This window comes from Benincasa hispida, chromosome 2 (assembly GCF_027475165.1).
Source record: "Benincasa hispida cultivar pf3 chromosome 2, pf3_genome.v1.1, whole genome shotgun sequence".
NCBI classification, from domain to species: domain Eukaryota; kingdom Viridiplantae; phylum Streptophyta; class Magnoliopsida; order Cucurbitales; family Cucurbitaceae; genus Benincasa; species Benincasa hispida.
The window spans coordinates 15,991,801-16,018,298 of record NC_143479.1 but is presented as its reverse complement, the minus strand read 5'-3'; the positions used below and the strand labels follow the sequence as shown (position 1 = coordinate 16,018,298).

The following is a 26,498-nucleotide window of genomic DNA, read 5'->3' as shown; positions in this document are numbered from 1 at the left end:
TAAAACCACAAATATAAACGATAAAAATTTCATCAATGATACAAGACGTTTATGTTTTAGAAAATTAAAAATTTCACCAATGACACAAGACGTTTATGTCTTAGAAAATTAATTATGAATAAAATATATTTCTTTTAACCAAATTGACGACTTACATCATCAATGGACACTTTTGGTAGCTAAAAAACACACACACAAGTACTTGACACAATTTTCAAACTAGACAATTATAAAATTGGAGATAAACATGCAAATTTATATAAAAATAACGTTAAAAATTGAATGTGTTGTGTGTTACAAATGCATAACGTCAATATTATGATGTAATTATCATTAATTGTGCAAAAGCAGCCACTTCCTTAATAATTCTCTAAACTAATATAATTGTCATTAAAATACATTAATATATTGTTTATTCTAATTTGTGAATCTAAACTCTCTCTCTCTCTCTCTAAGGGTCAATGGGAAAATATGGCATGTGCATAGCTCACATGGACAACCCATGCATAGCCAACCACCATGCCATGTCACAAGGACATTAAAAAACTTATGATTTTAGATAAGACCTTAATCAATTATAATATTATTAATACATATTTTTTTAATAAATAATAATTAATACATGTATATCATACGTTTTTCTTTAATTATCAATCCTTAGCATATCCAAATTTCAAGAATAAGAGATGTTGAATGGTAGCTATAGAAGTTTGAATTCATGTTTAGTTAAAAAAAAAAAAAAACAAAATATATTTTTTCTAAAGTTTGTTCAATTTTAGTCTGTATATTTTCTATTGTCCAATTTTAGTCCATGTACGTTCAATAAATCTTAAATTTAGTCTTAAATGCTAGTTTATTGTTAATTTTATAAAAAAAAATGGTATCTATAGTATTTTTATAATAAAATTTGAAAACATATTCACATATTTTATTTTCTTACATGAAAATTATTATTATTATTTAATCAATTTTGGTTGAATTTAATTTTGAGAGACAAAATTTAAGATCTACTGGAAGTATGAGGATTTAAAATTGGATAATTAATTGAAAGGATAAGGACTAAAATTGCCATATGACTTTTTATTGCAGATCATTGATTTTTTTTTTAAAAAAATAGGATAAGAATACTATAAAAACAAAATTACAAAATCACGGTCATTCGACATCATCTTAACAAACCACTAAGAATAAGGAATATGGAGAAGATCCATACGGCTCTTTATGACGGTTTTTTGAGTAAGGAAATATGGTAAGACATTATAACGACGATGTGTGTGAATGAACGAAACCTCACACGATTTAGCCAAAGACCTAGCATGGTCAAGAACCAACGATGAACATTACATGGCTTATCAACTTAGACATAGGACGGCTAGAGAGGAACAACTGGATTTTGGAATCAAAAGTACTTTTGAGTTCTCCAAATAATAATATATAATTAAAAAGAAAATTGGATAATAAGACGAAAAAGATACTTAATAACAACTTAATTAAACCAACAAAGGGAGAATATTTGTAACACTTCTTGAAAGGGACTATCCAATTTGTATTTAAAGAATAAACTTTTTATAGATATTTCTCCAATCCCATCAATTTTTTTTTTCCTCTTTCTTTTATTTTCCCCCCTTCTTTATTAACATTGTCATCTTCTTCCCTTCTTTCCTTTTAAGAAATAGAATCTATCAAACTATTGGTAATTTTCCATTAAAAATTCCCACTACCTCATCAGAGCTTTCAAAGCAACTATATATATATATATATATATGGTTTTATGTATTTTGTATGATACCATCAAAACTTTAGGAATTCAACCATAAATATTCTTAAGTGGGTCCTCTTCCAAGAAAAATGCACTCACACACAAAAAAAAAAATAATAATAATAAAAAAAAATCAAGATTATTTCTCTTTTGAGTTATCAACCCAAAATAATAAAAATAACAACAAAAACCAAACATTATTTTGAGCACTTTATATATTTGTCATATATTAAAAACGAATAATTTTAATAAAATTTTCCAATATAAACCAATTTCTTTATACAAAATTCATTTAAAAATATAATAAATGCAACTACTTGATACATCTTCCCGCTTAAAACGAAAAGTATCATGCTTAACTTTGTTAACTCAACCCTTGTAGGAAGATAACGAAAAAAAAAAGCTATTAGATTATCGTAATATAGTGAATGAATGGTACAAAACAAACAAAGGACAAAATCAAGCACGCCAACATATAAAAATGAAAGGAAAAAAAAAAAACCACAAATGCATATATTATATAATTTTTTTTTAAAAAAAATAAATGAATAAAGAGAGAGTGAGGCATGTGGGTGTGATTTGGGAAGATGGATTCATAGGTTTAGGGATATTTTATAAGTAGCTTTTGAAGGAAAGTGATGTGAGAGGAAGTTTCCCTTTTTCCAATCCCAAATAATCTCTGCCTATGAATTTGCTTAGTTTTGACACCCATTTTTGCTTACATTTATTGGTACCACATTTATAAATCATAATCATTTTCTCCACATTCATAACATATAAACACTCTCTTTTGTAGTGAGAACCCCTCAAAAGTGTAATCATAACTCTCAACTTGAACTCTTCACAAGGACATGTGAGAATTTCCAAAAAGAAAAAATAAAAATTATAGCTTTTTTTTTTATATTTAGAAAGGCCCCTATATTATTACTAAACAGAGAGAAATGTTCAAAAGTTTATTGTTTTTTTCTCTCTCTCTCTTCACCCACCTCAAATTGTCTAGATATTTTTCAAAAGAGAAGAATATGGTACAATTTAAACAGTAGAGTGAAAGAGAAATTAAAGTGTTTAATAACTTGGAGATGTAAAAGAAGCAAGGATTGAATCAAAATGGTTGGAATTTACAGCTAAAGGAATGTGTGAGGTCAAAGTCTTTTGTGTACAGTGATTCAATCCAAATCATGAAAGTTTTGATATATCTAAATATATAATTAAACAAAAATACTTGTCATTTAACGTTTCCAATGACCAAATAGGATCTCGCTCACTTAAATTGTACTCGTATTTATGTTATTTACATTATCTACAATTTGACTCCAGGGTTTCTCTCTAACTCTGTAATCTGATACTTTCTCTCTAATGATAAATTGCTCTCTCCCTTTGCTGTAGACTTAGTTAACACATTATTAGCAAATCACGTAAATCTTTGTGTCAATTCTCTATTGTTTACGTTTTTCTATTTATCTTTGATTGTTAATGTCTTAACAATACTTGACTATATCTTGGTTGCACACATTTTCATGTAGTTCACCTAAGCGTCCAATCATAAATTGTCACATGACAAATCTTTTTTAATATTTTTTTTTCTTTTGTGATCGAATGAGATGCATAAAAATAGGTACGGATAATACTACACGTAAATATAGCTCTTACTCAATGGGGGAAAGAGAAAGAGGGGAATCAAGGACAACACATTGGAATTTTTGAGTGTGCATAAAAAAGGGGAAAAGAATAGAAATTTGTTTGAAGAAAACAGAGAGAGAGTGCAGTTTTTGTGGGAAAGAAGAAGCATAAACTTTCCACCATTCATGCATATGTGTGTGTGTGTATATATATATATATAAATCTTGAAAGCTTCCAAGAGCTGTCTGGAATATCTTGTTCACAGGCATCCATACAAACTGCCTCTTGTTTATGACTGTCATTTGTTTTTATTCCAAATTTTTGAGTGGCCCCCTCTCTTTCTTTTTCTTTGATCTTCCTCAACATTCAAACAGGACCATCCTTGTACAATAATACAATTTTATAAGTACATACACAATATTTATACCATATTTTTCAATTCTTTCTCTCTCTCTCTTTATCTCAACAAAAAAAATATATATTTATATATACACAAAAGAACACATTCCAAACCAGCTTTCTTATTGCATCTCCCTCCTACAAAACAGCCTGTCAAACCTGAATTATTAACAGCAGGGATTATAATTTTATAGTCAGAACAGAAGGTGTTTGCTTTATTGTTTCTTCCTCAAACTAAAGCAAAGAAGACTACTGGGTTTTGTCCTTTCAAAGGAAAGCATTATAATTCATAAGGGAATTGGGGAATTGAATTTGTTTTGATGATCAACAAAGCATTGGTATGAAGAAGGCAGAAGAAGATGTTCAATGAGTCTCATAAGAAATTACTATCAACAAAATCCTGGCTGTTCTTTCTATATCAGGTCAATCAATCCTCATCATTTCTTTCTTCTGTTCTTACTTTTGTTGCAGAGTCTCTCTCTTTGATGATGGTTTTTTTGTTTTGTTTAAATTCTTTTTGGGGTTTTGAGAGACTTTTTTGGGTAATTCAACTTCTCTATATTGTTGGGATTGCTCAATATCAGTGATTTTATACACAATTTCTCTTGAAACTTTGAACCCAAAACAGTTTTCCCAATGGAAGTGCTTAATTCCAAGATAGAATAAAACTCTCTCTCTCCTCTCTGTCTCTCTCTGAATATGTTTTCTGTTTTCTTTCTCTTAACCTTTTTGAGAAATTCATCAAATAGATTTGAAATGTTTGATCTTATATGGGAAAGGACAATTTAAAGGGCTAGGAAGAAACAGGAGGAAGTGGACAGTTTGAAAGATCTACATGATCCCATTTTCTTTCTGCATTGTTTCTTCACTGTTTGATTATGCTTTTCCAAGATCAAGAAACCATAAGATCCTTCAAATTATTTATATATATATTATATCACTTTTCTTTTAGACCAGTCAGCCTAGTCTATACATATGTATAAATCTTCCAAGGGACCACTGAAATTGATGATGATATTATGAAGCAAAGTATCTGATGTATTTGAAGATGAGTCCCTCCCATCTATATTTATTTAGATTGGCTTTATAAATTTGACTTTTGGGTTAGTATAATTGGCCCCATTACAAGTTAAATCTATCTTTACAGAAGCATAAGATTGGAAATATTGAAAGTTTGAGCTGATTTCTCCTTGATGCATGCCTAAAATTTGCATTAGAGACAGTAGAAATTGGTCAAGTAGACTCTGTCTCCATCTACATCTAAGTGGCTGTACACAATTCACAACCACCCCACTTGTAGAAAGAGAAAGGAAAAGGCTTTTCTGTTTAATTTGTCAAAGATAACTTTTGTCTAAAATTTTTTCTTTGTGGGTTTTCAAGAATGTTTTTTGTCAAAGTGTGTGTGTTTGTTGTCCAACATTATTTTTGAAACTCCATTTTTGGTTTCAGGTATGGGAACAAGACTTGAACCCACTTTCAATCCTCTAGCTACCTCTGCTCATAGCAGCAGCAACACATTATTCACAATTCAAAGACTGAATGCTTGGCAACAACATTTTCAAGACTCAACAACAAGACTTCCCCCTAAATTGATCTATTCATCTTCTTCCATGACTGGTTCACTTGACAAGTTTCAAGAAGCAATTAACAAGATGCTGCAAAAGGGAGATGTCGACGCCATTCGTAAGACAATGCAGGACCATGAAAATGCCTTCAAGAACCAAGTAAGACACAACCTTTACCAAATTTCTCTTCCTGTTGATCAGGACAGTTTCATATAAGATTGGATTGAGTGAATATATGTTGTTTTGCAGGTAAAAGAACTCCATAGGCTGTACAGTGTACAGAAGATGTTAATGGAAGAGCTGAGGAAAGAAAGCAGGCAAAATGCATTATGGTGTCCAATGGCAATTAATTCAGGAATTAACCATTTGCAGTTCAAAAACCAAGAAAATCAAACAGCACAGACCATTGGAGGGGGGCTGATTTTCAATCTTCAAAGCTTGAGATCAGATGATCCAAGCAGTAGGGAGAGAAGTGGGAGCTGTTCTGGAGACAATATTAGAATAATGTCAAGAGGGTTTGATCTTGAAAGGCCTGCTGCAGAGGAGGACATGTCGACTGGAGTTAGCACGGTCGACGAGGACCAAGCCGGGCCGAGTACGACGATTGTCGGGAAAATAGATAGTAGCAAGATGAGTGTAGATGGGTGTGAAGATGAAGAGAGTGATGTTGAGCTTACTTTAAGTATTGGTGGTAGTTTAAGCAAGAAGAGATCAAAATCTTTTCCTCCACTTACTCAAAAGAAAAAAGAGATTGATTCATCTTTGTCATTCAAATCAGAAAGAGGAGATCAAGAATGCAGTGATCCAACAACTCCCATGAGCAGCTCAAGTTCAACATATGATCAAGAAACAAAAAGGCCACATTGGCTTTTCCAAAGTTTAAAGCTCAAGTAGAAGCTGATGACAACAAGTTTTGTGCATCAGATCACTTTCCAGACACAGGTTCATATTATTGTTAACACATTTTCTCCAATTGAGATTCTAATATTAGTTTGCACCTTCACTCTAATAAAATTGATGTTTGAGATAGATAATGCCCATTTTGAAGAGCATAAAATTGTTGTTTATGTACACTTCTCCATTTCTTTCTCCTCCAGTACTACCTATTTACCTACAATTAATTTTAACCTAATAAGATTAAGCCCAACAAAAGATGAAAACTGAAAACAGAGAACTCTGTAAGAAGCTGATGATGAGGAAAAGGGAAGCCAAGGCAGCTGCTTTGGTCACATTCACAGATACTAATCAATTGGGACAAAGAGAACAACAGAATTGTAGCAACATTGGAGTTGATGCAGTATAAAGTTTCTCTTTTATAATATACAATATATACAGTGTTTAATTTGTTAGTTTTCAAACTCTGTACTGTACCCTTTTATCTCTGTTTGCAGCTCTACTGGGTAGTTAGGATTTGAATGTGAAAGGAGAGTGAAGTGATGAAGTTTTGTGTACAACACAGTTTCAAGTGGAATCCAATTCCGATTGTTATGATCGAAATGAAATTGACAATCAAAGAATTAAAAAAGAAAAAAAAGATCATATTAGATAATAAGTGTCAATCAGAGTTTATATATATAGTACTTTTCTAAATCTTAGATCTAAAATCGTAAATGAAGGTCACGTACTTGATGATATGGGTGAGGAGATGGCAATACAAAGAGAAGTAGATGAAAGATGATATGATTATGCTTAAAGTTAATGCGATCACTACTCAACGTGCGTGCTGCTCCGTACGTAACCCATTTTGTCTTGTGGGATGTCATTGTCCCTGCCCACCTAAAGTTTTCTTTTTTTAATTTTTCTAACTCTTAACTACTTTTTATTAATTAATTCATTTATTATTAACTCCACAATCATTTTATTTTATGTTTTTAAATTATTAATCTTTTAAAGTTTTGATCAAATTTTTGTTAAATATTACTCTCGACATTTTATAAAGGTTTCAAAATTACTTTGAAGTAGATAAAATTTGGAATATAAAATGATGTGATGATGACTTATACAACAAAGATTAAGACCCAATATAATAAAATTTGGGATATGAAATGATGTGATGATAACTTATACAACACAGATTAAGACCCAATACCACCACACATGTTCTAAGCCTTAATTTTCATTCAATATTTTAACGAAGTTCAAGAATAATATTTTAGCATTTGGGAACAATATGGATATTTTTTAAGTAAACGACAAAATTCAAATATATTTTTTGTAGTGTAACTTAAAATTGATTGGGTTTATATCTTATTTTGGTAATTGTATATCTATTTTGACCATTGTATTTTTAAGTTTTTTAGTTTCTATAAAACGTTTTAACTTCGATGTCTTTTTAGAAAAGCTTATGTACTTTCGAAAACATACATTTTATTTTATGTAATTTATAATAGGATGTTGTAATTGAAAAATTAAAAATAAAACAAACAAATATATCAAAACAACTCTCTTTTTTTTTCCTTCTTCTTTTTTGGAAGAAAAACAATCAAGTTTCAGATATTTTGAAAATTTGAAAATAAAAACAATGTTATTTTTTATTATTATTTTATTATAATCATTCTCTTATTATTATTATTATTTTGTGTTAAATTTATTTTTATTTTTCATTATAATAATAATTAATATTTTGGGTAATCATTTTATTTTGTGTTTTTACATTATTGATCATTTAAAGTTTAGACCAAATTACAAAAATTAATCATAAAAAATAACTTTGATCTTTCAAAATTGCATAATTACTTTTCACATTTTATAAAGATTTTAAAATTACTTTTGAAGTAGATAAAATATGAAATGACTTGACGGTAGTTTATAGAACAGAGATTAAGACCCAATATCACAACATAGGTTTAATTTTCATTCAATATTTTAACGAATTTCTACTCTAATAATGATACACTTATAGAATGTGTCAAGGATAATATTTTAGCATTTGAAAGATATTTTTTAAATAGATGAAAAAATTCAAATGTATTTTTTGTAATATAGCCTAAAATTGATTGGGTTTAGATCTTATTGGTAAATGTTTTTATCTTTATCTAGTTTAATGTAATTTGTAACATGATGTTGTAATTGAAGAATAAAAAAATAAAATAAAACAAACAAGTATAATCCACTTTTAGATATTTTAAAAATAAAACTATTTAATTTTTTTATTATTTTATTATAATCCATGTCAATTATGATAACGAAAATTATAGATTAAATTTACTCAGAAAACTTTATAGATAAAATATTTTCTTATTACTATTATTATATAAAAAGAATGACGTGGCATTAACGTCAATTGTGACTTTGCTGACATGGTAAATAAATAATTTAATAGTAATTTTTTTTAAAAAAAAAAATGAAATTAAACCCTCGATGCATTATAATCCCTTAAGCCATATAAAAAAAGAAGGCAAAGAAAGAGAGGAGAAATCTGAAGACTTGTGAATTCTTCTCTGTTATTATACTTTTTCTTTTCATCTTTTATTATTACTTTCCTAAAAACACTAAAAACAAACCGACAAATCCTAAAACTTGTTTCAATGTATTATGTATTTGCTTTCATTTTCCATCCTCAAGATCTTTATCAAAACCTCCCCCCTTCTTTGTCCCCACAAGTATTTGCCTTCAATTTCTTCCATAATGTCAAGGAGAAAAAAAAAGGAGAGAGAACCAATCTGGCTATATGGGATCTGCAAATAGTGAGGCACCGATAAACATATGGATATTAAAATAGTGTTATTTGTGTAAATAAATTGACTCATTTTTCTTTATTTGAAAACAACCCAAAACATATCTTCTTTTTTAAAAAATATAATATGTATTATTTAATGTTATAATTAATTAATATTTGTTAATGTCTATTAATGAATTAAGTTTCATTATTTTTCTTCACTAATAGTATTAAAATTTAAATTTTTACTTTATAATTATTTTAAAATAATTAATAAACATTAATGTCAATAATTAAAAGTATTAAATAAAAAATAGAGGTTAAAAATAGAAATCTTAAAACCTAGCTAGAATAAAAAATTGAAATAAAACTCAAATCTCAAAATTAAAATGATTACATTACTAAAATTTAAAACAAACTAAAATCTTAAGAAAAATAGATATCATCACATATCAAGCTAGCCTTAATTTAGCATTTAAAAAAACATTAATAATCCTAAAAAAACTATCCTGTAAAAAAAGAATGAGATCTATATCATATAATGAAATAAAAAACCTGTTTCTTAAAACTTAAGGCTTAATTTTGACAAATTTTTGATATTTCACAATGGTGATTATGGAATGAGATATGATTATAATAAAAATGAAGTGAAATAATTAAGAAAGAAGGTAGAAGAAAACTCACGGGATGAGGTGAAGAAGAAAAAAGTGAAAGAATTAAGCTCCCATAAGGGCTTTTTGGGGATCGAGTTGGCCGCTACAGTAGCTAGAAGGAACAAAATTAAGCTCCATTCTTCCTTTCCACTCTTCTCCAGGTTTGAGTGTGATGTAATTCTCAATAGCAGCTGCTCCTACACATACCATTCGCTTGTAATCTTGGTTCCCAAAGTCTTCTATTGCCTTTGACTTCTTCTCCCATGGATTCCACACAACTATAAAAAAACCATATGTATTATATATATCCATTTTTAATATTAATTAGCTTAAATAATTTTGTTGATCAAATTTTAAAATGAAATCAATTACTCGCATCTAAAAGCCCATCTTTCCGGAGTTCAATAGTTTTCTTTCTCTCATGATCCAAAATTGCTATCTTTGTTGGGGTTAATACATACACCTTGTCCACCTATACAAAACAACCAAACACACATGAGGTTAAGGCAATATCGTGTATATATTCTCGATCAAGAAGTTAGAGAGATTAGCAAGATTCTAATGCCCATCCCAAATGTTAGGAACTAATTTTTTTTAAAAAAAAACTACACACCCTTTCTTTTTACGAAATAGATAAGAGAAACTCGGAGGTATACACATATATATCTTGACCAAGTTGACATATATTTAATATCCTCATCATAATCTAAGGCCAAACTAAACACACATGCGCTAATTATATGTCTATGAAAGAATTTATGATTAGTCTTTTTGAAGATTCTCAAAGTATTTGAAATTTTATTTTTGGAGATTTAAAAGCATTTTTCATAATTTTTAAATTTTTAATTGAAGTCTCATTTGGGTTTTTAAAAATGATATGTTTTCTCTCACTCTCTTTTTAAAAAAAATCTTAATAACATTTTTTTAAAAAAAAAATAATGAAAGCTAATTTATCTAGGTTTAGAACATGAATTTTGAAAGTATGGTTAGAAAGTGACAACAAAATAAGAAAACTCATACCATTTATAACTTAATTTCATTTTTAGAAACTAAAAAAAGAGGAAAAGAAGAAACTAAGCCTTTGTTTGATAACCTTTTATTTTTTATATTTTGGGTTTTCAAAAATTGTATTTATTTTATCTCAATTTTTTACCACAGTTTTCACAAGAGAGTTGAATTTTTAGAAATTTTTTTTTAAAAAAAATAAATTTTCAAAAACATTTTTTTTTTTTTTAAATTTTGAAAACCTGACTTAGTTTTTATAATGAAGCAAGAAATCTATAGAATTAACGGATTTTTATAGACTCAATTTTCAAAAAAATAAATAAATTAATTAATTAAATTAAATGACCATCAAAGTTAACTTAAACAAATTATCAAACTGTAAATTTGGGATAAACCCCTTATCCAAAAGTACTTTGGAGCAAATAGAGTGTTATAAAAACAAAATTGTTTCGAAATGTTTGATTAACTTCCATTGAAAATCACATAAACCCATATGAAACAAAATAAAATAGCATAACTATATAAGTAGTATTTCGTACTAATCTAGTCCCACATACACTAAATTTTATAAATAGTTTTATATGAAGAATAAGTTTAGGATAAACCCTAATTCTAAATGAATTAATTTAAAAAACAAAAAATGAAAGATAAAAAATCAATTATGGTTATCAGAAAAACTCATCGTAATTTGGGATAAACCCTAATCCAAAAGTACTTTAGAGCAAATAAAGAGTGAGTCACCTAAATTTATAAATAAATAAATAAACAAAATTGTATAAAAATGTTTGATTAATTCTTTCATTCAAAATCATCACAACCCATTAGGAAATAAAAAAAATAAATGTCATGTAAAAGAATAAGTTGGTGAGTATATAATTTACCTCGGATTCAAATGTAATAGCATCGGCTTGTTCAGTAACACGCTCCTTTTCCCGCAAGTGATCAAGATAGTTGAGCGTCTCCACTCCCTCCACACGCACTTCACTGCCCACATTCCACAACACAGAAGTGAATATAAGCCTTCCAAACCCCCCAAAGCATTTCAACGAACACATTGTGAGCAAAAATTACGAAACCTTATATCCGAAACAAACAAATACGGATGATAAGCAAATGTAAACGAAAACGGCTTCCCATCAGGCCTTATGTTTCTAATACGCGACGTCAATCGTAATTCCCCTTCGTATCCCAAAGCAACTCTATGACGAAATTCATATCTGAAAATTCAAATTTTGTTTCAGATATGATCAATCCAAAGAAAGAAAGAAGTTTAATTAATTAATTAGCTTAGTTAATTACTTGTGAGGCCAAGTCCAGCGATCTTGTTCATCGAGAATCAAATCGATAGAAGCGCTGCAAGGAGCGGCGGTGGGTAGAGGAGGAGGATCCAAATCGATTCTCCAGAATCTTGTTCTTACAAATCCATGCCGCTCGATCATTCCATTGTTCAGAAACTGTACAAAACCCTAACCCTAAGACCCCACAATTTTCTTACTTAATTAATTTTAATTTCATACACCTACTTGAGGAAAGCATATTGGAATTCCCCCGCGAATTGGCTTCGGAGGCGAAAACACAGCCTGCATCCAAATTTAAATATTAAATACATGTTCATATATAATTGAATTTATTAAATTAATTTATTTACCTTTGTGCTCACAAAAAGCAATTCCTCTCCCAATTTATTCTTCCAAGAAATCACCTGAGCTCCGTACAAAAACACCTAGCCAAAACGGTACTCATACAGAATGAATCACTACAAAAATAAACACAATTCACACATAAACAAACATTAAAATATCAATTTCATTTTCTTTTCTTTAATTTTAATTTCTTTTTTCTTTTTAATTATACGGCTACTTGATTAATATATATACAAGAAAAAGAATTAAAAGAAAAATCAGTCCGGCAGTCCGGCATTGGAAGGAAGGAATTTGATGGAATGAAGCTTTCGGAGAATTAATTATGGTAATGGCAGATTAATTAATCCAAACCAGAAAGATGAATACCTCAGCGGCACTGCGACGAGGACCACGAAGAATAACCTTCTCTAAACCATTACTGTCAGTGGTAAATTCGACGCTGCCTATCGGAGAGGCAGCAAGTGCGGCGGTTGCGGCGTTGGCTGCAGCGGTGGCGTCGGCGGTGGGGTTTGAGGAAGAAGAAGATGATGATTCACCAATCTCGGACTTCTTCTTCATCTATTATCCGTTGTATCAATTATGTGAATTTTTGCAGAGCAGTTTGTTATGATCTTTTTATTTCGTTCGATTCGTTTATCGAAATTCAATAACGAACTTCAGAGTAATGATCATTATTGTTCTCCAAAATAATGCAATTTATAAGCGAGAATCACTCTCACTCACAGGCTTTTCCGGTTTAAGAGCTATAATCCCATGCAAACAGGATCAACGCTATATTTGGGGCCTTGGTCAACATATTTTTATTCATTTAACTCACTTTTATTTTCTTTTTATATACATATTACATATATTCTTTTTTTTTTAAAAAAAAAAACATCTTATCGATTTTATTGTGTTTAATTAGTATAATCTTCAAAATTTTATGATTTTTTTTAGAAAAAAAACTAAAATAATTAATAACAACTACTAACAACTTGAAACAGCTCTCTGTTAAAATAACGACTAACAAACTTGAAACAATCCTGTTAAAATAACTACTAACAACTTGAAAGTGGATAAAATCGAATGGGCAAAAGGATTAACACGCTTTGTAGTTTGAATAACAAATAGTAAACGTAAGAAATCAATAGTAGCAGGGGATTTTCAAAAACAGAAAATTAAGGAAAATTATTTATCCAAAATAATATAATTTAAACTCAATTGATAGGAGCAAATACATGGTGATAGAAATCTAGGAGTGATTATTAATATTTTCTTTTTTTGCTATTTCCTATAAATTTAGACGGAAAGTAAAAAGTTACTCCTTTCAATTAATTGCAGATTAGAGGTTAGATTTTGTATAAATTAATCTTTTTAGTTAATTCAACCTGATTTAGATTTTTTTTAATGATAGTAATTAAATTTATGGGTTGTTTTTAAATATAGAAAAATGAATCAAAATATTTATAAAATATAAAAAAAAAAATCAAAATTTTAGATTGATAGATGCTAATAGAAGTCTATCAACTTAATAATCCGTTCTAAAATTTTGTTATATTTTATAAATATTTTTAATAATTTTATCTTTGAATTAATTTCCCTAAATTTATTGTTTAAGCAGTAAAACAAAACATTTGATTTTATTGAAAACGAAATCAAAGAAAAATAAAGTATTTACTCGGAGACCGCTTAAACAAAATATATGATTTTATTGAAACAATAGATAAAGATTTGAATTTAAACAAAATTTTCGTACTGTTTTCTCAGAAAAAAAACTTAATAATCAATTGGTAGTAATAAATATTCTTTGAAAGCTTATCGGTAATATTTTGTTTTAACTCAGACAGATAAAAGTTGTGGTGGTTTATGTTATACTTAATAGTAAACGAGTATAATTTACCTCCAAATTTGACGTACTTATTTATGTTTGACTATCTGAGCTTGTAAAAAATTTTAAGATATATTTTTTTGTATAAATTTTTTAAAAGAAAAGAAAATATTAAACTCTTACAATGAAAATACACACTGTTAAATACTTTCTTTTACGTGTTATAGATATATGTAGAAGTTGAACAAACTATAAGGTCAAAGGATACAAATCCCCCGGCTTCCATTGTTGAATTAAAAAAAATGAATATTATAAGTTATAAGTTATATAACATAGGAATGGAGTAATCATCAAATTTATATATGAGCTTTGGGTTATGTCGTATTTAATTCATGGTGCAATAAGTTTCTTGATTGCCCCAATTTGAGGTTGCTTTGCTCATTTGTATTAATGTTGGGATTTAACTCTTACTTTTTTGCATTAGATATTATGACTAGAAGTGATGGTTACTCAGTGTTTTATTACTGTTGGTAAGAATGCATAAATAAATTTTAGAATGTTTGCTAAATTCTATTTCGGTCCTTATTTTCAAGTTTTGTGATTTCTAATTAGGCATTAACTTGTTATGTAATTTGACTTCTAGATATCTAATTATCTAATTATTGACTTGACCTGTAGATAAAATTTCAATATAATGGATGGAAGTTGGATAAATTTGAAAGACCGAGGGTCTAGTCAATATTCAAATGGTGTCAATAATTTTCTTGAAGCTGCTAAGAATTATTCGGATGAAGAAGGAAGAACAAATGTCCATGTTCAAACTGTTTGAATGTCATTGGAATAAATTAGATGACATAGAACGTCATCTATTCAAATATGGAATGTCTCTGACTTATAGTCGATGGATATTTCATGGAGCAAAGGTAGATCTTTCTCCATTTTTAAGACACAATTCAAGGTTTCTTGGTGCTACATTTTCAGTTTCTAGTCATAATAGAGAAGATGGTGGAACTATTAGAAATGAAGATAGAGTTAGAAATACTAGGGCTGATATGCTTGAAATGATTAATGATTTGTATGGTCCAATGTTTGATGAAGATGTTAACAGAGAACCAGATGAACATGATGAGGCAAATACATTTTGTGGAATGTTTCATGATGTTGAAGAAAAGTTATATCCAGGATGCCTAATATTTATGTCATTTGATTTCTTAGTGAAACTTATGCACATTAAGACACTCAATTGTTGGAGTGATAAATTTTTTGATATATTACTCCAATTATTAGTAGACGTTGAAGGAAAAATTATTGACCAGCCACAAATTACCATGTCATTCACTAAATTAGTCACCAAATTCTAAATCATCAAATTTTGGGACTAATTAGGAGTTGACATGTGCCCCAAATTGAATTTGAAGACAAATTTCGATGACACCACGAATTAATATTATTATTATTTGGGGTAAAGTCTCTAAACCCAAAAATAGGAATTTGACCCAGATGTCAAATCAAGCCCAAATCCAACTAATTGAGCCCAAGAGTTAGACTCATGGATCAACTAAGTCTAAATCCAATTAATTGGGCCCAAGAGCCAGGCCCATGGGTCAACCAAGCCCAAGTCCATGAAACCCACCTGAGAACTCTATAAATAAGGAAGTCTACACTCCAGAAAGCTTGGAGGGAATTCTCTACAATCAAAAGAAGCTAAAATCCTTTGAAGATACAAACATTCTGACCACACTTGAAGACTGAAATCCTTTGAAGATACAAACATTATTCTAAGACTCTAAGCTCAAGAACATCCACACGCTCCGCTTTTATACATTAAGCGTACACATTCAATCGAGAGAGAATCAGAGGATCAAGTACTAAAGATCGAAACACATCGCGTCAAATCAACATCAACACCAACTCAAGTTCAACTCCACGAAACAAGTTTTTTCGGAAGCCTCGTGTGAGCACTAATCATCCAAGAAGATCAACAAGCCCAAAGGCCGATTATCTAAGAAAATCAACAAGCTCAAAGGTCGATCGTTTAATAAGATCAACAAGCCCAAAAGCCGATCATTCGAAAAGATCAACAAGCCCAAAAGTCAATCATCTAAAAAGGTCATCAAGCCCAACTACACGAAATAAATACGAAGTTCAATCATCTATATTGAAATTTATACAAATACGAAGTTCAACTCCACGAAATAAGTTTCTCTAGAAACCTCATACGAACAAATTGGCATATCCAATGGGACATCTCTACCTCTAATCTCTCTCTCAACATTCAAGCAAACTAATGGAACCAACGAAAGAAGACAACCAAATTCCACTAAAAAAGAGTCGCGCTCCTATCAAAGCTATAGAAGAAGGAACAAGACTCATAAAAAGAAAGGTAGAAGATGGCATGGAAGTCGAAGCCTGCTAAGGAAAAAGACAAGACTTCCCTCATTTTTTACGATTGGTAAATTTGGCAAAATTTCTCCCATCCCAAGAAGCTTCCTCAATAATCATCCAGATGAAGTATCAAAAGTTATTGCATGTCACGCTGTCAGCATAGCGAAAATCGACAACAATCATATAATTGCTAAAGAAGTCGACAACTCAAAAGAAATGCGGCAAAGAAATTTTGTCTTCGATCATACTAAGCCTTCAAGTGCTCGATCTTCAGTCTTCCAAAGATTGAGTATGGCCACGATAGAAGAAGGAGACCAATGTCCAACATCTACTTCTACTCGAACTTCAGCCTTCAAAAGCTAAGTATCTCAACATCAATGAAAGATTAACCTTCAACATCTGCTTTTAATCGTCTTAAGATAACAAGCGATCGACATAAAAGAAGGATGAAAATCTTTAAGGCAAAAACATTTCATGAAGAGAACAATGACGAGAAGATTCACAATTCTGTCTCTTCACGCATGAAGTGGAAGTTATCTGTTGATATAAATACAGAAGGTTCCTTAATGGTGAAGCAAAGCTCATCATATTGACGAATCCCACAAATGAAGAGGATGAACAAAGTCATGATAAAATAAGAGCTTCTAAAATTTAAATGTAGAAGCTTCTCATCGCAAGAGCCTAAACTGCATGGTGCTCCTGGCCTGCATGAGCTTAAAATGTGAATGACCCAAAAAAAAAAAGAAAGAAATAAAAATCAGTTGAACTACGTTATGACTTGATCTTTATCATTGTAAAAGGTACTTAGGCAACTCGAAGAAAACTTCAAGTTCAGTCCAATAAAAAAAACACACTTGAACTATGTCATGATTTGATCCCTTTCTTTGAAGGCACGCCTTTGAAAGGAACTCTTATCAAAGAGTACCTCTGAGCGGAAGCAAGATCGTCCCAAACTCATTGTGACAGAATTATCGCATTCACAATCAAACATACAAGTTATGCATTAACAACAAATTACAGGAATGCTTTGAACTTTAATCAACAAAAGAACAGGATACGTACCAGTTGAAGAACCCTTCTTTGCCTCAAAACTCGCTCTCGTCCAAGGACTGCACCTCTCACTCTTGCTGAGATCATCCCAACCAGTCGTCCACTAAATCGCTGTTGTCTACCCACGAACAAACTCCTCACGAACAAGGCAGTAGGGAAGACACCACCACTTGGAACCTCGGTATTCTCGATGTGAGAATCCAGGAGGTGTGGGTTGTATTGGATTTAGTAGAGGAAAGAAGGAAGAGACAATCGTTTACCACAACCAAGCAAGTAGGAGATATCAGGTGTCTATCATATAGACGATGCTTGATCGTTTAGGTAAAGGTAGACAATCGTGTAGTAAAAGGGGCGAGATCTTATAGACGATTGTTTAGTAAAACGCTCAGGCACACGATCGTTTAGAAAGAGCTAGACGATCGTTTAGCAAATTCTATACGATCGTTTAGGAAAAGGCGCGCGTGTACACGATCGTTTAGTAAACACTGAGTTGCTGTGTATGCTCTTGGTTTGCTATGCGATAGGCAGTATACACAACTCAATGAGCGAATGTCTGATTCTTTACAAAATGAAAACAATGTTCATTTTAACCTTCAGTTACGAAAACTGAATGCAACCTCCCACTAACTCATTCGGTTACGGAGAAAAAGTCGCCACAATTATCCCATAATTTTTAAATAAAAAATAAATATAATCTTATAATATATATAACCTATGGTTTAATATCACATCATATGCAATACATTAACCATAGTCCTTTTTCTCTTCCACTAGATATAAATCATATTTATATCATTTTCCTCCAATTAATGTATCTCATACATCATGTCAATTATATCATATATAATTGACCAGTTCAATCATATCATATATAATCGAACTCCTTCTTGTCAATTTAAACACTTCAAACTAACCCAAAAATTAATTTTTAACTTGAATCCATTGAGCTACCAAGGGGACCTTATGGACCTATGGCTCGAAGCTCCAACGGTACGTGAATAGCTCACTCTTTAGCCACGAGACCTACCATCCATTAACTGTCAGACATTCCACTAAAGACTGACAGTTGCACTCTTCTCACCACATATATATTTTTGTGTCCATCGTATATAACCAATCAACAGTACGATAACCCTTCACAGATGCTAGTAAGTACAGTTGAGTCAATTTACCGTTTTGCCCCTGTAATTACATCTAACTTCTTAAGTACCACTGATCCCTCTAATGAACAATACAACATAGTCCTACTATGTGTAGACACCTTTCGAGCCATGAGAAGGTGTGTGGTGCCACATCATTCAAGCCCTGGAATCAATCCTTAAGAGAGCAATCTATCTACTTACCTCTGCTTCAGGGAAGGAGTGAATTCCATCTTGTGTAGCTGATTTTCCAGCTCCCAAATCAGACGAATCCCTAAAGTGGTAGGTTTGAGTCGATGAACTGGCTACTCGCACCCATGCAAATTAAAGAACCGCCCTCAAAGGTAGAAGTTCCCAACTCACTCAGGATTTAGGTCATATTACCTATGGTCATCCTAGAGAAGTAAAGCCTTTGTCATGAACGACGTTATATAACGAGACTATAACACTTCGTGGTCCGGTCTTATATAAACTACTTTGTATAGGACGCCACCGCTCGCATGTTTCCACATGAATGATTAGGATCGACCCATCTGTAGTGAGTCACAACACTTGTAACTATTCTATAAAGCGAGTCCCATCCGTAGCATTACCAGGATAAGGTTTCCCTCCTATATCCATATACTACAAACCATTTTGGTTATCACTTAAGGCATGATCCACCTGTATGTCTCCACATACATTCTTAAGTTACAAAGATAACCAGGGATCTTAGTTTATTGATTTGTGGTAAAGCAATTAAAACATCCAATGTTCCATAGACAATAGTGAAGAAAATATCATATATTATTATATCACAAGCATTTGTTCAATACTATGTTTACAAACTACAGAATAACGAGAGTTTAGGGCATCAACCCCAGTAGGCAACTTAAATAAATTTAAGTTTAGTTCATAAAAAAAAAGGGTACCACTGCCACTTAAGTGTGACACTACAAGATCGATGTTGTTCATTTCCATTATAGAATGACACTCTAAATTGAAGGTGTACATCTCTACTGGGGGCAACATGACAAATTAAAGGTGTTTATCCATCATGAGGAGGCAATACAATAAATTAAAGGCACACACTTAGAATGGTGTTCCATTACCTCTTTGAAGTCAAGTTTGGATGCTTTGTTGCTTCCTCTTCAAAGTTCAAGTTTTGTGCGACTTCTCTGCTTCCCCTAAAAAAATATATTTCCTGCAGCTTCACTTCTTCTCTAAAATGTTGGTGCAGCTTCGCTCCTTCTCTGAAAGTTGTTGCGTTCTGCCTCCCCTATAAAGATGATTGTGTTGCTGCTTCTTCATCCCCAAATTCGAGGATCAGACTACTGCTTTGATGGTTGCACTACTGTTTCTCCATCTTCGAGTTTGATGGTTGCACTGCTACTTATTCATCTCCAAGTTTGAGGGTTGCACTATTGCTTCTATAAATCTAAGTTCAATGGTTGCATTAATGTCTCTCTATCTTATAATTTGATGGTTGCATTGTTGCTTCTCCGTCTCTAAGATCGAGGGTTGGATTGCATGTGTTGGGTTTTATGTCCTAAAACTCGTGGTTTGTAAACAATAGATCTTATTCTGAAAATTCAATAAGTTATTAAATATATTGTTTTTTTAGAAATCCATTAAACCTAAAGTCCCTTGACTATTACATGAGTACTTGAACTTTATATAGAAACATACAAGTGGATCAGGTTTGAGTAAATAGTCAAAATGATCTATAGTATATGAATAAGATTGGGTGTCTTATTCTGGTAACACTATTGGATGTGGCCTACTTTGTAGTTTTTATAAAGAGTTGTAAAGTGTTACAAACGAAGTGATCCTAATTCGCTCATGTTAGGACATGAGGAGTGGGGGCATCCTGTGCAAATGAGTTTTATGCAAGATCGGACCACGAAACCAGTCACTCTTCCTTTATAACGTTGTTTACTATTTAAGACTGGCTATTTCAAAGCGATGACCTAGGTAACTTGACCTTAATCCTGAGCTAACTATGAACTTCTGTTTGTTTAGGATTATCTTTTGATCTGCAAACGGTGAGAGTACGCCATCTTTACTCAATAAGCCTCCCATTTTAGGGATAAGACCAGATGAATAGCTAGAAACATATGGTGTAAGACGGAATTCACTCCTACCCGATTAGGGTTAGTAGAGAGGTCGTTCTCTTTAAGTGTTGATTCTAGATCTTGAACAAGAGGCCTCACCCTCTCATTGGCCTGAGAGGGATTTGATTTGTTGATCGGATCATAAATCAATTATTCTTTGGTGAATCAGTGGAACTTAAGGAACAAGAAGTAATTTTGGGGGTAAAACGGAGATTCGACCCAGCCATTATTACGAAGAACCTATGAAGGGTTAATTTTCTAATCATAGTTATATCGAATGGACATAATATATCTACAGTGAGGGGAGTTCAGCTATGGGCTCTGGTGGAATCACCCATTAGTTAACGAAATGAAGGTTAATTTGGTCTAATGAGTTTAGCCGATTAATCTCGGAACGTTGGAGCCCATGATCTATAGGGAAATATCGGGTATGAGATACCGAATGGTAAACCGTGGGTATGGGATGCCCTAGTTTATTGTATTTCTCTATAAAACTTAGAAACTCAGTCTTATATATCGGATACATAAGTTACCACTGGATTTTTAGTCCAAATGGGAGTTTTTTGGGTTTTATGTCCTAAAACTCGTGGTTTGTAAACAATAGAACTTATTCTGATAATTCAATAAGTTGTTATTGAATATATTGTTTTTTTAGAAATCCAATAAACCTAAAGTCCCTTGACTATTGCATGAGTACTTGAACTTTATGTGGATACAAAAAGGTGGATCAGATTCGAGTAAATAGTCAAAATGATCTATAGTATATGAATAAGGTTGGATGCCTTATTCTTGTAACACTATTGGATGTGGCCTATTCTTGTTACAAAGAGTTGTAAAGTACAACAAACGAAGTGATCCTAATTCGTTCATGTTAGGACATGAGGAGAGGGGGCGTCTTGTGCAAATGAGTTTTGTGCAAGAACGGACCACAGTCACTCTTACTTTATAACATTGTTTACTATTTAAGATTGACTATTTAAAACTGATGACCTAGGTAACTTGACCTTAATCCTGAGCTAACTATGAACTCCTGTTTGTTCGGGATTATCCTTTGATCTGGAAGTGGTGAGAGTAGACCAACGTCTCTGCTCAATAAGCCTCCTATTTTGGGGATAAGACCGGATGAATAGCTGGGGATATTGGGTGCAAGACGGAATTCACTCCTACCCGATTAGGGTTAGTAGAGAGGTTGTTCCCTTTAAGTGTTGATTTTGGGTCTTGAACAAGAGGCCTCACCCTCTCGTTGGCCTGAGAGGGATTCGATTTGTTGATCGAATTATAAATCATTTGTTCATTAGGGAATCAGTGGAACTTAAGGAACAAGAGGTAATATCGGGGGTAAAACAGATATTCGACCCAGCCGTTATTACGAACAACCTATGAAGGGTTAACTTACTAATCATGGTTATATTGAATGGGCATAATATATCTACAGTGAGGGGAGTTCAACTATGGGCTTTAGTGGAATCACTCATTAGTTAACGAATTGGGGTTAATTTGGTCTAATGAGTTTAATCGATTAATCTCGGATGATTGGAGTCCATGATCTGTAGGTCTGCGAGGCCTTCTAACTAGCTCATAAATGGATTAGCTCTAGAATAGCATGATAAGTTAATTTGAAATGTTCAAATTAGAATTAAATGAAATTGGAGAAATAATATTTAAATATGGTTTAAATATTTGAAGATGGAATAGTGTAAAAATTAATTTAATATTTGATATTAAATTAATTATAATTATTTAAATTGTTTAAATAATTATTTGTTAATTTTATTAAGAAAGTAATTTATGAAATTAATTTTATAAAATTAATAATATTTTCAATTTTATTAAATAAATTGATTTATGAAATCAATTTATCAAAAATTGAAAAAGAGAAAAACACAAAAATGGAAAATAAGCGTTTTCCATTGTCTTCATCAAGTAGCTTACTAACAACCCACTTCTCAAGCTTCATTTACTCCAAGCATGAGTTGCATCTCATGCAACTAATTTCTTTGCATGATCATCTGCAACATATTGAAGAGATTGGAGTGATTTTGAGGCAAGGTAACCAAAAGAATTTCTCTGAAAAATTCGTGTGAAGAAGTTGTTCTTCTGTTGGGTTGCTGCTGTGAGTTTGTCTCCTATTCCCTTAAGGAATTCAAAGAACCTTTCTTTGTCAAACAATGTTCTATGTCTGTCTCATTTCTCTCACAGGTAAAGATAACCAAAATCCAAAAATCACCCACGTAGAGAAAAGAGGGGGAAGGATTTGTAACTCCCTCTTTCATTTAACTTAAATTAACTTTAAATGAACATTTAATATATATATAAATATGATAACTAACTTATCATATAATATATATATTAAACTATATGTTATATCAAATATAACATATAACCTATAATTTTAATATTGTATCATATACAATATAACCTCTAGTTTCTTTTCTCTCACATATGACATTTAATATAAATCACATTTATATTAAATTTAACAATTATGAATCAAATTCATGTAATCAACATTTGAATCATATTCAAATATTTGCTTCCTCTCATCAAATACATTATAATAATTATATCACATATAATTAAAATAACTTAATTATATCATATATAATCAATTCTTCAATTAATTTGAACAATTCAAATTAATCCAAATATTGATTCTCATTGAGTACTAGTGAGCTACCAAGGGACCTCATGGACCTGTAGATTGAAGTTCCAAAGGTACGTGTATAATTAATTAAACTGTTTAATAAAATTGTTCACCATCTGTTAACTGTCGGACACTCCACTAAAGACCAACAGTTGCACTATTCGTACTACAGATATATTTTTGTGTCTATTGGATATAACCAATCAACAGTACTATGACCCTTCATAAATTGCTCGTAAGTATAGCTAGGTCAAAATTACCGTTTTGTCCCTGTAGTTACATCTAACTCATTAAGTACCACTAATCCCTTCAATGAATAATAAATCATAGTCCAACTATGATCGAACCCCTCTCGGGCCAGGAGAGGGTGTGGCGCCACATTGTTCAAGCCCCAAAATTAGCCCTTAAGGGAGTAATTTATCTATTTACCCCGGCCTCAGGGAATGAATGAATTCCTTCTTATGTCACTACAAGAATTTGGTTAAATCCCGACGGTCAAGGGCGTCGGGATAAGTTGAAAACACCATCGGGATAACCTTTCCCGACGAAAAATAAGTTGTTGGCAACACCATCGGGATACCATCATCGGGGAAATCTTTCCCGACGGTTGTGAAATCCTGCCGTAGGGGAAAAGAATTATCTCGACGGATAAGAATGGGGCATTTCCCTGACCCAAAAGAAAGCTTCGGGAAAAAGGGACAATGCCTGATGGCCGATCGTCGAAATTTATACGTTAACCCGACTCCCGACCGTCGAGATTTATTCTTTCACTTGACGACAGAGTCTCGACATTTCCCCGGAATCAGGCCTTAAATGAACAATTTATCTACTTGGCCCGACATTGGGGAAATAGTGAATTCTTTCTTGTGTAGCTATATTCCCAACTTCCCAATCAGACGAATCCCCAAAATGGTAGGCTTGTTGAGTCCGAGATCTGGCCACTCTCACTCATACAAATCAAAGGACCACTTTCGTAGGCAGAAGTTCACAACTCACTTAGGATTCAGGTCATGTTATCTATGGTCATTCTGGTGAAATGTAAGTCTCTATTATGAACGGCGTTATATAATAAGGCTAAACATTTCGTGGTCCGGTTTTATACAAATTCTTTTGTATAGAATATCTCTGCTTATATGTCTCCACATGAATGATCAAGATCAAATCATTTGTAGCACTTTACAACAATTGTAACACCTACAAAGCGATTCATACTCGTAGTGTCACCAGGATAAGGTATCCAACCTTATCCATCTACTACAGACTATTTAGGTTATCACTTAAACATGATCCACCCGTATGTCTGTACATACATGTTTAAGCTACAAGATAACCTTGGATGTTAGTTTATTGGTTTGTGGTTAATGCAACTAATCTTGAAATAAAACATCATTTATTTTATTAAACAAATAATAAGTTTGTACAATACAATTACAAACTAGAGGACCCTACGAGATTTAGGGCATCAACTTCAACATCGTTGATGCTCCTCCGTCTTTAAGATTAGAGGTTTCATCGATGTTTCTCCATCTTCAAGTGCGAAGGTTTCGTCGATGCTTTTCCATCTTCAAGTTCAGAGGCCTCGCCGATGCTCTTCCATCTTCAAGTCAGAGGCTTCATCGATGCTCTTCCATCTTCAAGTTCAGAGGCTTCACCACTTCCTCCTCAAAGTCAGGTTTGGACATTTCGCTCCTTCTTCAAAATATTGGTGCAACTTCCTTCCTTCTCCAAAATGTTGGTATAACATTGCTTCCTCCCCAAAAAATGTTGGTGCAACTTTGCTCTTTCTAAAAAATGTTGTTGCAGCTTTGCTTCCTCTCCAAAAATATTGGTGTGGTTCCACCTCATATACGATATCAAGTTTGATTCGCCTAGCTCCACCTCATATACAAGGACAACTCTGGTCCATCTGGCTTTGCCTCATATGCAAGATCGACTTCGATCAACCTAACTCCGCTCAAAAGCTTAATGGCATATTCTCCCCATCTTCAAAGTTTGATGGCATATCAACCTCATGTTCAAAGTCAGATCAAGAAGTGATGTAATAAGGTTGTTTAGACTTTTTTGGGGTCATCCCTATGTTGGTCAAATAGGGTTGTTAGACCTTTCCTAGATCATCCCTATGGTAACAAAAAAGTGACATAATAGGGTTGTTAGACCTTTCCAAGATAATCCCTATGTTGATCAAATAGGGTTATTAGACCTTTTCGGGGTCATCTTTATAGTTGATCGAGAAGTAACACAACAGGGTGGTTAAACCTTTCCTGGGTCATCCTTATGTTGATCAAATGAGGGGTCTTAGACTTTTCCGGGGTCATTTTCATGTTGATCGACAAGTGGCGATATAATAGGACAGACCTTTCTGGGGTCATCTCTATGTGGATCAAATGGGGATTGTTAGACCTTTCCAAGGTCATCCCCATGTTGATCGAGATATAATAGGGCAGACCTTTTCGAGGTCATCCTTAAGTTGATCAAATGGGGTTGTTAGACCTTTCCGGGGTCATCCCCATGTTGATCAGGAAGTGGCGATATAATAAGATACATCTTTCCGGGGTCATCCTTATGTGGATCAAATGGGGATTGTTAGAGTCATGGTTTAGTTCAACCTGTTGAACCAGATTCTTTGAAATATTGATTGCACTGGGGTTGTCACAATAAAAAGTCATGGCTTCCTGTGAAATGTCATATTATTTTAACATTTTTTTTTATCCACGTCAGTTGAGTACAACTACTATCTATTGCAAGGTATTCGGCTTCTAAAGTAGATAGAGAAATACAACTTTGTTTCTTGCTGAACCATAATATAAGATTGTTTCCAAGAAAGAAACAACCTCCAGATGTACTCTTTCTATCCTCAGAACTCCCTTCCCAGTCAACATCACAATAGCCAACAAAGGAAAGACATGTGTCAAAAGTATAGAACACCCCATAGTCACTTATCCCATTGATTTACTTAATTATTTTCTTTGCACTTAATAGCAAATGCAATATTTGGTCTACTAGTTGTGAGGTATAACAAGCTTCCAAAAATTGCTTCTATATAAGCTTTCATCAACATTTTTTCCATTTGCATCTTTG

General features: G+C 32.2%; 2 protein-coding genes across 2 annotated transcripts; one reads left to right on the top strand and one right to left on the bottom strand.

Moving 5' to 3' along the window:
* Window positions 1-3,465: 3,465 nt before the first annotated feature.
* On the top strand, window positions 3,466-6,377 carry LOC120070611 (ras guanine nucleotide exchange factor Q-like protein). Its single transcript, XM_039022426.2, has 3 exons — window positions 3,466-4,200; window positions 5,228-5,502; window positions 5,593-6,377. Exons 2-3 carry the CDS (start codon window positions 5,230-5,232, stop codon window positions 6,235-6,237), a joined length of 918 nt encoding a protein of 305 aa, XP_038878354.2. The 5' UTR covers window positions 3,466-4,200; window positions 5,228-5,229; the 3' UTR covers window positions 6,238-6,377.
* Window positions 6,378-9,717: 3,340 nt separating this feature from the next.
* LOC120071981 (putative glucose-6-phosphate 1-epimerase) lies at window positions 9,718-12,860 on the bottom strand. Its single transcript, XM_039024411.2, has 8 exons — window positions 12,669-12,860; window positions 12,308-12,382; window positions 12,183-12,239; window positions 11,959-12,113; window positions 11,736-11,876; window positions 11,541-11,643; window positions 10,027-10,126; window positions 9,718-9,932 (listed from the first exon to the last, which is right to left on the bottom strand). The coding sequence occupies exons 1-8, from the start codon at window positions 12,858-12,860 to the stop codon at window positions 9,718-9,720; spliced, it is 1,038 nt and encodes a 345-aa protein (XP_038880339.1).
* Between the last annotated feature and the right edge of the window lie 13,638 nt (window positions 12,861-26,498).

Excerpts from the sequence above, each read along its gene's own strand:
- LOC120071981 (XM_039024411.2), bottom strand. The coding sequence starts at position 12,860 with ATGAAGAAGAAGTCCGAGATTGGTGAATCATCATCTTCTTCTTCCTCA. Across the intron at positions 11,644-11,735 it reads TTGTTTGTTTCGGATATAAG|TGAAGTGCGTGTGGAGGGAG; the intron begins GTTTCGTAATTT and ends GAATGTGGGCAG. Across the intron at positions 9,933-10,026 it reads AGATGGGCTTTTAGATGCGA|TTGTGTGGAATCCATGGGAG; the intron begins GTAATTGATTTC and ends GTTTTTTTATAG.
- LOC120070611 (XM_039022426.2), top strand. The coding sequence starts at position 5,230 with ATGGGAACAAGACTTGAACCCACTTTCAATCCTCTAGCTACCTCTGCT. Across the intron at positions 5,503-5,592 it reads AAAATGCCTTCAAGAACCAA|GTAAAAGAACTCCATAGGCT; the intron begins GTAAGACACAAC and ends GTTGTTTTGCAG.